The following is a 12650-nucleotide window of genomic DNA, read 5'->3' as shown; positions in this document are numbered from 1 at the left end:
GAGTCAAAGGCTCCATTTGCACCGACCATTTAATGCAGTTTCAAAGCTGTTTTGAATAAAGTGGGCTTGCTGCACATTTATGGCTTTTTCCCTCACGTTTTCATGGGAGTTTGTGGTCAAGGGGCCACCGTTTGAAGCTAGCTATAAACTGCTTTAAATGGTCAGTGCAGATGGGGGATTTTTGTTTTTCAAACTCAGCCTGTCTGTCTGTCTGTCTATCCATCCACATAATAAACTTAAAATATGTATATGTGTATGTGGCAGAAGTGTCCACTTACACAAACAGGCAGTAGTTCCAAGTGCTGAGAAGGCCCCAAAGGCACTCCCTCCACTGACATTGCAGGTTACAGCGAGTGCTATGAACATGTAGCCGAAAATCTGCCAATGTCTTCCCCAAATATTACGGCCCACCACCAGAGAAATGCTTCCATTTTGGGACAATTTCATCCTAGTTTTGACATGTTTCCTCCACCATAGGCAGGCATCCCAGGGTTCCTTGTGTGGAATTTCTATGACCCCGCCCACTGCCTCTCCCTTGACCCTTTCCTATGGCACACAGCAAACACAGAGGAATTTGATCAGCAACTGAACAGACTGGAGGGGTTTGGGAGACTGATTCAACAAGATGGAAGTTGTAGTTCAGCCTGCATCAAGGCGGAACACTGTGACCCCCTGCAATAATAGACCTGGACCACATGTGGCACGCACAACCCTTGTGACCAGGTTTGAGGGGAACTGACCTTGATTTATAGGAGTTGTACTTCACCTACATCCAGAGAGCATTGTGAACCCAATGGTGGCTCTGGACCAAACTTGCCACTGATGATGGGATGTGCAGTACTGTCACTCACTTCCAGACCACTTCGACCTCCATGAATGATGGATCAGGACCAAACTTGGCACACAGGACACCCCCCCCCCCCCCCGACCCACTGTATGTTCTGGCGAAGTTTGGAGGAGGACAGACCATGGAAGATGGGATTTGCACTACCTTCGCTAACCTCTAGAGACCACTCCAACCTCCACAAATGATTGATCATGACCACACTTGGTACACAGACTGCCCCTCCGTGACCCAATATGCGTCTTGGTGAAGTTTGGAGGAGGATGGGCCATGGAAGATGGGATTTCCAATACCTTCACCCAATTTGGCTCCCACAGCTCACTGTGACCACCACTCATGACAGACCTGGACTAAACTTCCCACACAGACTCTCCATAATTCAAGTTTTGTCCTGGTGAGGTTGGAGGTGGATGCATCAGGAACAATGGGATTTGCAGTATCTTCACTCACTTCCAGAAACCACTACAACCCCCACAAATGAAGCACCTGGACCAAATTTGGCACACAGACTCCATATGACGCAGTTTATGTCCTGGTGAGGGTTAGGGGAGGATGGGCCACAGACAATGGGATTTGCAGTACCTTCACCCATTTCCACAGCTCACCGAGTCCCCCCACAGCCTACGAATGACAGGCCTAGACCAAACTTGGGACACAAAACCCCCATGGCCAACAGAACATACTGGAGGGGTTTGGGGAACTGACCCACCTGCGTGGGAATTGTAGTTCATCCTGCACCTAGAGTACTCTGAACCCCTTCAATGATGGATCTGGACCAAACATGGCACACAGATCCCTGGTGACTAACAGAACATACTGGAGGTGTTAGTGGGGGACTGACCAACCTGTGTGGGAGTTGTAGATCATCCTGCATACAGAGCATTTTGAACTTCTTCAATAACAGATCTGGAACAAACTTGGCACACAGACCCAACATGCCCAACTCTGAATATAGCCGGAGTTTGGGGGTCATTGCCTTCGAAATCTGGCAGCTGTACTTTACCTGCATCCAGAGAAACTGTGATTCCCAGCAACAATGGACCGGGACCAAACTTGGTGCAGAGAAGCCCCATTACCAACCGAACATACTGTGCGGGTTTGGGGGAATTGACCTTGATTTTGAGAGTTGTAGTTCAGCTGCATCCCAAGAGCACTCAGCCCAGCTGACAATGGATCTGGACCACACTTGGCACACAAGCCCAACATGGCCAACTACAAATACTGTTAGGATTTGGGGGTGACTGCCCTTAGCATATGGGAGTTGTAGTTCACCTGTATCCAGAGAGCTCTGAACCCGACCGATGACAGAGCTGGACTAAACTTGGCACACACACCCAACATGGTTTAGGGAGGATTGACCCACGATTCAGGGAATTGCAGTTCACCCACATCATAAAAAACGAAACCACATTCTGGCTTTTTCCAAAGAAATAGGGTTACTAATTAACTACACGATATTACCTAACACCCCAAAACAAGCAATGCCTTTTTCAAATAACCTGGGCACCTGAATAAAACCATTTATAAAACCATTTCTGATCCTGCCTTCCTTCGTGCATGTTTTCAGTGGATCAATTAGAGCTCAGGCATGGCGGGAGATTTCATACAAGAAGGACCACTGCATTGATCTTCCACAGATGAAACAAGTGATACTCCTGACCTTCAGAGAAAGAGTGAAAACGTGGCTCTGGGATCAAGCCTTCAGAGAGGAACCATAGCGCATTTAGATTAACTGGAACTATGTGCAATGACTACGGGAATAACATAGGAATAACATTAAATCAAGAAATAGTTTTCTAAGATCTACAGAGACACTAGCTGGAACACCTCAGCAAGCGAGAGTCCAAAAGTGGCAGGCTCAAACTCAGAACCTCAATCAATGGCTGATACCAAATGAGAGACTCCCTCCTGTGCACACAGAAGACTGGGCGACTTGGAAGGTGCTGAACAGACTGTGCTCTGGCACCACGAGATGCAGAGCCAACCTTAAGAAATGGGGCCACAAAGTGGAGTCCACAACATGCGAGTGTGGAGAAGAGCAAACCACTGACCACCTGCTGCAATGCAACCTGAGCCCTGCCACATGCACAATGGAGGACCTCCTTGCAGCAACACCAGAGGCACTCCAAAGGGCCAGATACTGGTCAAAGGACATTTAATCAACTACCAAGCTTGTAAACTCTGTTATGTCTATTTTAGTGTATTTAATTTTGATTTTAATATATTTTTACTGTACATTGTTGTGAAGGCACTGAATTATTGCCTATGCTGTAAGCCACCTTGAATCTCCTCTGGGGTAGAAGAAGTCAGGATATGAATATAGGAAATAAATAAAAATAAAGAAATACTCAAACGTTACCAAAACAAGTATTTTATTATATACAGAGTAAATATACCAGCAGTCCAAGCTGCGTTCAGAAAACAAAGAGGCACAAGGGATCCTATTGATACGTATGTTGGATAACGGAGTGCAGAAGAGTACTTCAGAGGAAAATCAATCTGTGCTTTATCATTTATAGCAAAGCCTTTGATGAAGCAGATCATGAAAAACGATGGATTGTTTATAAAGAAATGGGAGCACCACAACATTTGAGTTCCCTAATGTGTAACTTCTACGCAGGACAAGGGCCACTAAGAGGACAGAAGAAGGAAATACATTGCTTCCAGTTGGCCAGGGGGATGAGACAAGGCTTAGTTTAACTTATCAGGCAAATCCTGCCTATATCTCTGGGAAACGCCAGGAAATGCAAGAGCAAATAGACTTACAACTGAATTCCAATAAATGGGATTCTAGACAAAAAAAAACAGATTTGGATCTTTTCTTCCCTCTTTGTTGTTCTTGTTGTTGCCGGTCTTTCCAAATGGGAGGAAGAAGTCCCCAGCTGGTCCATGAGCAGAGCACTGCCATGAGGAGTGGCTTCATCATTCACACTCCAGCCTCCCAGTCAGGATTTCACAAAGATGTAAAGAGAGAGCAGAGAGGCTTCAGAAAGAGAACAAACACAACCCACAGCCCCATATCTCTGGAGATAAAACTTGGCTGGTGGGAATCTTTGGGCGTTGCTCTCCATCCTTAGGGAGAGAGCTCCAGTTGGGTTTTTTGATACACATAAAAGTAGGGAAGGAGGGTCTCTCCTGAGAAAGAGGCTGGAGGGTATTCCAAGATCAAGGCTGCTGAGTCTGCATTGTAAAAGGCCACCCGACCCCCTTCATAGTTCAGAGTCACTCGGACCCTCTTGGGCTTCTCTCTCAGAGTCAAAGATAGGGGCACACATCTACCTCCTGACTTTCCCACTCCCCAGATCCCAGTCTCAGGGCCAGAGGGGGTGAAGTCCTTTCTCTGCACAGACTTTCTGACAACTCCCACACACCATGCTTCCCCATTCTTCACAAGGACTTCCCAAAAATGCCTGCCCCCAGTAAATCTCTCCTGGCCCAGCACAAAAGGATAAACATCGAATCTCTCAGGATTGTCAGGAAGATCTTGCCGTTTCTCTCCATGTGTCACACGCCTGCGATCTTCAGAGAGGACGAGCCAAGGGTTGGCTGTGTCTGGATCCAGAGTCACATGTGCTGTTGGTGGCGGAAACAGATCAGGGGCGAAGTAAAAAAGAAGGAAAGAAAGAAAGGAAGGAGGGAGGGAAGGAAGGAAGGAAGGAAGGAAGGAAGGAAGGAAGGAAGGAAGGAAGGAGGAAAGAAGGAAGAGTAAACTGATGGAAGATCAGCTTTCATTTCTGATTCTTAAAAAATGACAGGGAAATATTCCCTCACCCTCTCAAACCTAGACTGGGTCTACATTATGTTACTCTTCTTCCTATGGCCAACACTTGAGCATGGACTGATGGGACTATGACTCTAGGGACCCGGGTTGGATTCCCCCTCAGTCATGGAAACCCACAGGGTAACCTTGTGCCAATCCCACACTCTCCGCCCCAGAAAACCCTATGACAGGATCGTCTCGGTTTACCAGAGGTCAGAAATAATTTAAAGGCAGACCAATCACCTGGCTTTATGCCAATATCAAATTCCCACATATTTCACATTGGGCAAGGAGACCCATTCTTTATCTAGGGGTGCATAATGTGTCCCACTAAAATAAGCTTGAAACAAAGAGCCATAAAAAGTCAATGTTCAGGTTATTTTGGCACCCTTTGGAAAATTCTATACAGAATCCAGACACATGCCATTTGTTCAGAGCTTTAAAAATCTTCTCAGACAGGCGAACCACACTCCACTCGCTCAGCCCCAATGCAACCCTCTGTGAAAAAAACTGTTTGTTTGTTTACCTTTTTTCTGCTGAAGCCCAGATTCCAGGGAGGCTGGAGAGAGAAAGGAGAGAATGAGGCTTCACACAACATGGTGACTCTCAGAAACCTAGGAGGAAGCAACGCAGGAGGGACGTAGTGTGCCTTCATCCACAGAGTTACGTCTCAATGATCAAAAGGTTCTCTCTGGGAGGCTCCAAGTCTCCCAGAGGAAAACGGGGAAATGGTTTTTCTCCTTCACCCCTCAAGTCGTTTTGAGTCCCCTTCAGGGGAGATAAAGCAGTATATAAATAAATATAATAAATATAATAAATATAATAATAATAATCTTTTCCTGTAAAATGGCGTATTCTTCTCTGTCTCGCTTGTGGTCTCCACCTGGATAATGGAACAGTACCAAAAAAATTAATACAGCAAATAATACCATTTTGTTTTGATTGGCAATCCAATTTGCTGTTTTGTGGCACTAACTTTCCAAATGTTTTTGGAAAGACATTCTCCCTTACCTCTAAATTGCTTCATGACAACCTCCAGAAAAGGACTGATATCACAAAAGTCCCAGATCTTCCACTTCAGGGCAGGAGGAAAGGCTGCAGAAGTCTCGAATGTCTCCATATTCTTAGACCTGGAGGAGAAAGAACAATTTCAGAGGATGTACAAACAGAACGAATGCAGTTTGACGCCACTTTAACTCTCCCATGGCTCGGTGCTATGTAATCATTTACGGGGCCTCGTCTGCCAAAGAGCCATAGCAGTTCAAGTAAATTTCAAACTGTGAACTTTAAATTTACATTCTCCTGGCACTGCATTTGAATCCTTGCATTGTGTATTTTAAGATATGTGTTTTGTGATGGTGAGTTGTCATGTACTATTTTATGGTACGTATTCATGGTGATGTGCTTTGGCTGGATTGTGTCCTGCCTCAAGTCGTGAGGAGAGGTGGATAACAAATTGCACTAGTTCTAGAGTGTAGATGCTCCACAGAATCATAGAGAATCAAAGGGGTCTCATTGGCCATCAAGTCCAATTCTTTCTGTGAAAATCAAGCAAACACCAACTCCTACAATGAGCTGCTGCTTTTGAGAGTAATGTATTTCATGTGGAAATCTAAGCTTTTGTGGGAGAGGAGAGAAGATTAACTTACCCGTGTAAGAAGCTTCTGATATCCTGTAAATGAAGGGAAGAAAGAACTCAGCAGAGGCATTTTCATGGAGACCACTCTCAAATTGCTGAAAAATCACGATATCCAACTGATAGAAATTGTTGAAGCAAACCCAGGAGGGTGAAGCAGAACTCCCTCCACAAACTAAGGAGGAGATGGGTAGATCTATGGAACCACTGGCACTATTTTGCAAGCAGTTTTTTTGCCGAGCCACCAAAACACTGATCAAACGCAAGCCCCAGCATATTAGGAATCTGGATCTCTTTAGTCCAACCAGATGCAATGCAAAAATTCACAATCAAAGCTGGATGGCCATCCAGCTTCTATTTCAAAATCTCCAAAGAAGGATATTCTCCTCCTCTCTGTTTATTAATAAAGCATAAATCTGATTCAAGACATAGGAGAAGCCTATAAGGGAGATAGGGTCACTGTCTTCTTTGGATGAGCACTGCCTATGGCCTAGAGGTTTAATCCTCCCAGGAATGTTTGGGGCTGGGCTTGGACTGAGATCCAGCTAAGATCTATAAACGTATGTCATAAATGTATAGTTATTATCATTATTAGAGGAGGGGGTCATTTTTAAGAACACATGTCATACAGCACGTATGTGAACTGATTTTGTTGGATAGATGAATGACAATGGACTATATGGCAAACATTTGCAAATCAGCCAGGGCTCTGTCTATGCAATAATCTACAACACATATGGGTTTCAAAGGTTGGGAAAGATTGGTGTACTGAAAAATAGAGAGATCATATTTGTGTAATCTATCGATCGATGAATCAATCTGATGTCTTAGAGATGGAGCCTGAAACTTTTGAGAAACTGCAAGTCGCTTCTGGTGTGAGAGAATTAGCCGTCTGCAAGGATGTTGCCCAGGGGACGCCTGGATGTTTTGATGTTTTACCATCCTTGTGGGAGGCTTCTCTCATGTCCCCGCATGGGGAGCTGAAGCTGACAGAGGGAGCTCATCTATGCTCTCCCTGGATTCAAACCTGTGACCTGTTAGTCCTCAGTCCTGCTGGCACAAGGGTTTAACCCACTGCGTCACCGGGGGCTCCTTAGCCCAAATCTTAAACTCATTTATGCTTATGTTTCTTAATAGCCTTATAAACACAGCACAAAGGTAATGTCATACAACAGTTTGTGTACATAGAGCCATAAGAAGACTGAAGTGTTACAGTCTCAGCCATCTATGAGGACAATCTGGGTTTTACCTGGAGGAGTTCACTTGCCGGCTGCTGATGCTTCTCCTCCATCTCTTGGATGAGTTTCGAGAGAGAGGAGATTTCCTCTGAGAGTCTGGCCAGATGTTCCTCCTCTTTGGCTGAAATCTCCTTCTCCACCTCTTCCATTTTTGCCAGCAGATTCCTCTCTTGTTCTTCTAGGAACTGATGCATGAGCCTGAATGCAGCCACCGTCTTCTCCTTCTCTCTCTGGGTTTTCTCCTAGAATAAAGAGAAGGAAAAACAGGAGTGAGAGGCGGACCGAGGGTCTTTGGAGTGAATTTGCCCCATTCTTTTGGAGTGGGGCTTACATCTCTTCACAAAGAAAATGTCAATTCAATAGCCAATGTGAAAGTGCCTTGTGAACCCCTGCAAGGGCCTGACACTGGAATGGGTTTGGGTCAATATTTTTTGTGCTCTCAGGTCTGCTATAATGAGAGATATTATAAACTAATTATAGCAGACCTGAGAGCACAAAAAATATTGACCCAAACCCATTCCAGTGTCAGGCCCTTGCAGGGGTTCACAAGGCACTCCATATGCCAGCAAATATGGAAAACACAAGAATGGCCATCAGACTGGAAAAAATCCACTTATATCCCCATACCAAAAAAGGGAAATGCGAAAGACTGCTCCAACTTCCGTACAGTGGCCCTGATTTCTCATGCCAGTAAGGTAATGCTCAAGATCCTGCAAGGAAGACTCCAGCAATACATGGAGAGAGAGTTGCCAGATGTTCAAGCTGGGTTTAGAAAAGGCAGAGGAATCAGAGACCAGATTGCCAATATCCGCTGGATAATGGAGAAAGGCAGGGAGTTTCAGAAAAACATCTACTTCTGCTTCATTGACTATTCTAAAGCCTTTGACTGTGTGGATCATAATAAATTGTGGCAAGTTCTTAGTGGGATGGGCATCCCAAGCCACCTTGTCTCTCTCCTGAGGAATCTGTACAAGGACCAAGTCGCAACAGTAAGAACTGACCACGGAACAACAGACTGGTTCAAGATTGGGAAAGGCGTACGGCAAGGCTGCATCCTCTCACCCAACCTTTTTAACGTGTATGCAGAACACATCATGCGAAGTGCGGGGCTTGATGAATGCAAGGCTGGGGTGAAAATTGCAGGAAGAAACATTAACAACCTCAGATATGCAGATGACACCACTCTGATGGCTGAAAGCGAGGAGGAACTGAGGAGCCTTCTAATCAAGGTGAAAGAAGAAAGCGCAAAAGCCGGGTTGCAGCTAAACGTCAAAAAAAAACCAAGATTATGGCAACAAGAATGATTGACAACTGGGAAATAGAGGAAGAAAATGTGGAGGCCGTGACAGACTTTGTATTTCTAGGTGCAAAGATTACTGCAGATGCAGACTGTGGCCAGGAAATCAGAAGACGCTTACTTCTTGGAAGGAGAGCAATGTCCAATCTTGATAAAATAATAAAGAGTGGAGACATCAGACTGGCAACAAAGATCCGCCTAGTCAAAGCCATGGTCTTCCCTGTAGTCACCTACGGATGTGAGAGCTGGACCTTAGGGAAGGCTGAGCAAAGGAAGATAGATGCTTTTGAACTGTGGTGTTGGAGGAAAGTTCTGAGAGTGCCTTGGACTGCGAGAAGATCCAACCAGTCCATCCTCCAGGAAAGAAAGCCCAGTTGCTCATTGGAGGGAAGGATACTAGAGACGAAGTTGAAGTACTTTGGCCACATCATGAGGAGACAGGAAAGCCTGGAGAAGACAATGATGCTGGGGAAAGTGGAAGGTAAAAGGAAGAGGGGCCGACCAAGGGCAAGATGGATGGATGGCATCCTTGAAGTGACTGGACTGACCTTGAGGGAGCTGGGGGTGGTGACAGCCGACAGGGAGCACTGGCGTGGGCTGGTCCATGAGGTCACGAAGAATCGGAGACAACTGAACGAATGAACAACAACATTATAAACTAAAGGAATTCAGTTTATTCAGACTCACATTTAGGGCGATAATACATACTCGTTTTCCAATACCACTTACGAGCAGATCGTGGCCTTCCCTTGTTGTGTCTGCTTTGTAGGCCAGAATTTTCTCTCTTTCCTTCTTCAGAGTCTCCAGAGAATCCCAAATCTGATCCTGAAGAGGAAAACAAAGTTCTTGGTCACTGCTTTCCTTCAAAGTTTAGAATGGTTTCAAAGATCATGCCGTCAACCAGACCACATTTATTGAATTTTATGGGCGCTTTGGACAATGCTGACCTCTGCTGGCAGCCCTCTCTGCTTTTGTTATACTATTTCCAGAAGGCGACTCAAGGCGGTTCCTGTTGGAGCATGCAAGGGATCAGTTAATGTGTGCGTGTGCGTGTCAACTGCAAAATAAGACGCATGAAGCTGATTGGTCAGGCAATGCTTGGGGAGCAGGCTAAGTCTAGAACTTTTGGATACTGTTACATTTTTGTTCAGGCTTGAGCTATGCAGACCAACAGTTTGAAGACAGACTGATCAGCAGTTTCTCTGGCATCACCATTAGGAAATTCTTCCTAATGTTCAGCGATCTTTTTTTACCTGTTGCTCAACTTTCATGGTGCATCTACACTGTAAAATTAACACATTTTAACACTACGTTAGCTGCCAGGGGATTTTGGATTTGTGGTTTGGTAAGGCACTGGCACACTTTGGCAAAATGCAAAAGATCTTGTATAAGTGCAACTACCATGGTATGCAGCATTGAGCCATGGCATGAGTTAAAGTGGAATAGAACTGCATTAATTCTACGATGTAGATGCATCCTGGGACTCTGAAAACCTCAGGATCTGGGGAAATATTGAATTGGCAGCCGCAGACCTGTATTGTGGGGTGGAGATGCACCACAATGCCTTGTTAGGAGTCCCTATTTTACCCCCTCCTACCTTGTACTCCTTTGATGCCTCCTCCAGAGGGATCACCTGGTGGGTTTTGTGCTCCTTTGACCTGTCACACACCACACAGATGAGGGCTTCGTGGTCCTTGCAGAAGAGCTTCAGGGACTCCTGGTGCCTCTGGCAGACTCTGCCCTTCTCTTCCGCCTTTTGGCTCCCCAGTTCCTTGGCAATCTCCACCAGGTTCGCCAGTGACCTATTTGGCTTGACGTCCCCTTCCTGCACTTTTTGCCTGCATTGTGGGCAGGAGGCCTCTTTCTCCTCCCAGCATTGATCCAGGCAGGCTTGGCAGAAATTGTGCCCACAGGAGATGGTCACAGGCTTCTTGAAATACTCCAGGCAGATGGGACAGGCCAGTTCCTCACAGAGCTTCTTCACAGGGTCTCCAGAGGCCATGGCTACCAAAGCTTCTCCACTGCAGGGACCAGACGAAGCTAATAGCCTTACTTTCGTTTCTCAGCCTTTCTCTTCCTGGAAAGCAGTTGATGGCTCCGCCTCTGACCAACCTCTGGGGCTGCAATGCCAGAGCTTTCCAAACACCTCGGGCTTTGGGAACTGGGACATGAGGCCCTTTCCTTTTCTTTGTCTTCCTGGGCACCATGCACGCTGTTCTCTACGCACACAACTCCCTTACTTAAAAATGCTTCTTTTGCTACTGGTGTATTTCCAGGCACAATACATTCTAAGGGCTGGCTGCGACCTATAAGTCCCCCTGCAGCTCCAGTCCAACTTCTCTGAAAGAGCAAATCTCCCCATAGCAGAGTTTCTCAAACTGTCCTCTTCCAGCTGTTTTGGACTTCATCTCTCACAATTCCTAACAGCTGGCAAGAACATGGAGGGAAAGGATTCTGGAGCTTAAAGAGACATGAGGTGCAGAGTTTACTCAAAAACTTTATGAAACCACAAGGAAGTCCATTTCTAGATAGAAAAGATGGGGCCGAGACTCTGTAATGGAGAGTAAATAGAGATATTGTATAAATCTCAATTTCTTCTAAAGTCAAGCAAAGGGAAAAGAGTCAAAGTCTACATTCTGCATCCAAACTCTGACTCAAAAGCTTAGAAAGAGACTGAGCAGGAGGTCTCTTTTTTTTTGGGGGGGGGGGGGGGGCTGAAAACCAAGGGCATGCAACCTGAGCATCATCACTCTATCGCTCAACATTTCTCAATCTGTGGGTCAGGACCCCTGGGGGGGGATGCGAGAAATGTCAGAGGGGTCGCCAAAGACCATCAGAAATACAGTATTTTCTGTTGGTCATGGGTGTTCTGACCCAATTCTATCGTTGGTGGGGTTCAGTATGTTCTTTGGTTGTAGGTGAACTATAAATCCCAACAACTGTAACCCCCAAATGTCAAGGTCTATTTTCCCCAAACTCTACCACTTTTCACATTTGGGAATATTGAGTATTCGTGCCAAGTTTGGTCCAGTCCCATTACTGTCCCACCACTGGCCCAGTTCAGATATCAGCCAGCATGCCAACACCTTAAATCAAGAAATAGTTTTCTAAGATCTACAGAGACACTTGCTGGAACACCTCAGCAAGCAAGAGTCCAAAAGTGGCAGGCTCAAACCCAGCACCTCAATCCATGGGTGATACCAGATGAGAGACTCCCCCCTGGGCACACAGAGGACTGGGCGACTTGGAAGGCGCTGAACAGACTGTGCTCTGGCACCACAAGATGCAGAGCCAACCTCGAGAAATGGGGCCACAAAGTGGAATCCTTGATATGCGAATGTGGAGAAGAGCAAAGCACAGACCACCTGCTGCAATGCAACCTGAGCCCTGCCGCATGCACGATGGAGGACCTTCTTGCAGCAACACCAGAAGCACTCCAAGTGGCCAGATACTGGTCAAAGGACATTTAATCAACTACCAAACTCACAAATGATGTATTTTGTCTGTTTGTAATATAATATAATGTAATATAATTGACTGGTTGCCCTGACACAACAAATAAATAACTATTTCACCCCCCCCCCCACCTTCCCGCTGGTGCAGTGGGTTAAATAGCTTGCTGACCAAAAGGTTAGCGATCCGAATCCAGGGATCAGGGTGAGCTCCTGCTGTTAGGTCCAGCTTCTGCCAATCTAGCAGTGTGAAAACATGCACATGTGAGTAGATCAATAGGTGCCGCTTCTGTGGGAAGGTAACGGCGCTCCATGCAGTCATGCTGGCCATATGACCTCAGAGGTGTCTATGGACAACGCCGGCTCTTCAGTTTAGAAATGGAGATGAGCACCAACCCCCCGAGTCGGACATGACTGGACTTA

The 12650-nt window shown here is 46.0% G+C and overlaps 1 protein-coding gene across 1 annotated transcript; it reads right to left on the bottom strand.

The window, feature by feature from the left end:
• Positions 1-3199: 3199 nt before the first annotated feature.
• Positions 3200-10829, bottom strand: LOC132765956 (zinc finger protein RFP-like). The gene is made up of 7 exons (XM_067465500.1): positions 10373-10829; positions 9505-9600; positions 7490-7720; positions 6254-6276; positions 5616-5734; positions 5131-5163; positions 3200-4417 (listed from the first exon to the last, which is right to left on the bottom strand). Exons 1-7 carry the CDS (start codon positions 10775-10777, stop codon positions 3918-3920), a joined length of 1407 nt encoding a protein of 468 aa, XP_067321601.1. The 5' UTR covers positions 10778-10829; the 3' UTR covers positions 3200-3917.
• Between the last annotated feature and the right edge of the window lie 1821 nt (positions 10830-12650).

Source organism: Anolis sagrei, chromosome 2 (assembly GCF_037176765.1).
Source record: "Anolis sagrei isolate rAnoSag1 chromosome 2, rAnoSag1.mat, whole genome shotgun sequence".
In the NCBI taxonomy this organism is placed as follows: domain Eukaryota; kingdom Metazoa; phylum Chordata; class Lepidosauria; order Squamata; family Dactyloidae; genus Anolis; species Anolis sagrei.
This window is presented reverse-complemented; position numbering and strand designations above follow the sequence as displayed.

Bases quoted from the DNA above. Each gene is read 5' to 3' on its own strand.
- LOC132765956 (XM_067465500.1), bottom strand. From the start codon at position 10,777: ATGGCCTCTGGAGACCCTGTGAAGAAGCTCTGTGAGGAACTGGCCTGT. The intron at 5,164-5,615 runs GTAAGGGAGAAT...TTCTCTCTCCAG, and splicing joins TGTCATGAAGCAATTTAGAG to CCTCCCTGGAATCTGGGCTT. The intron at 4,418-5,130 runs GTAAACAAACAA...CGCCACCAACAG, and splicing joins TGGGCTTCAGCAGAAAAAAG to CACATGTGACTCTGGATCCA.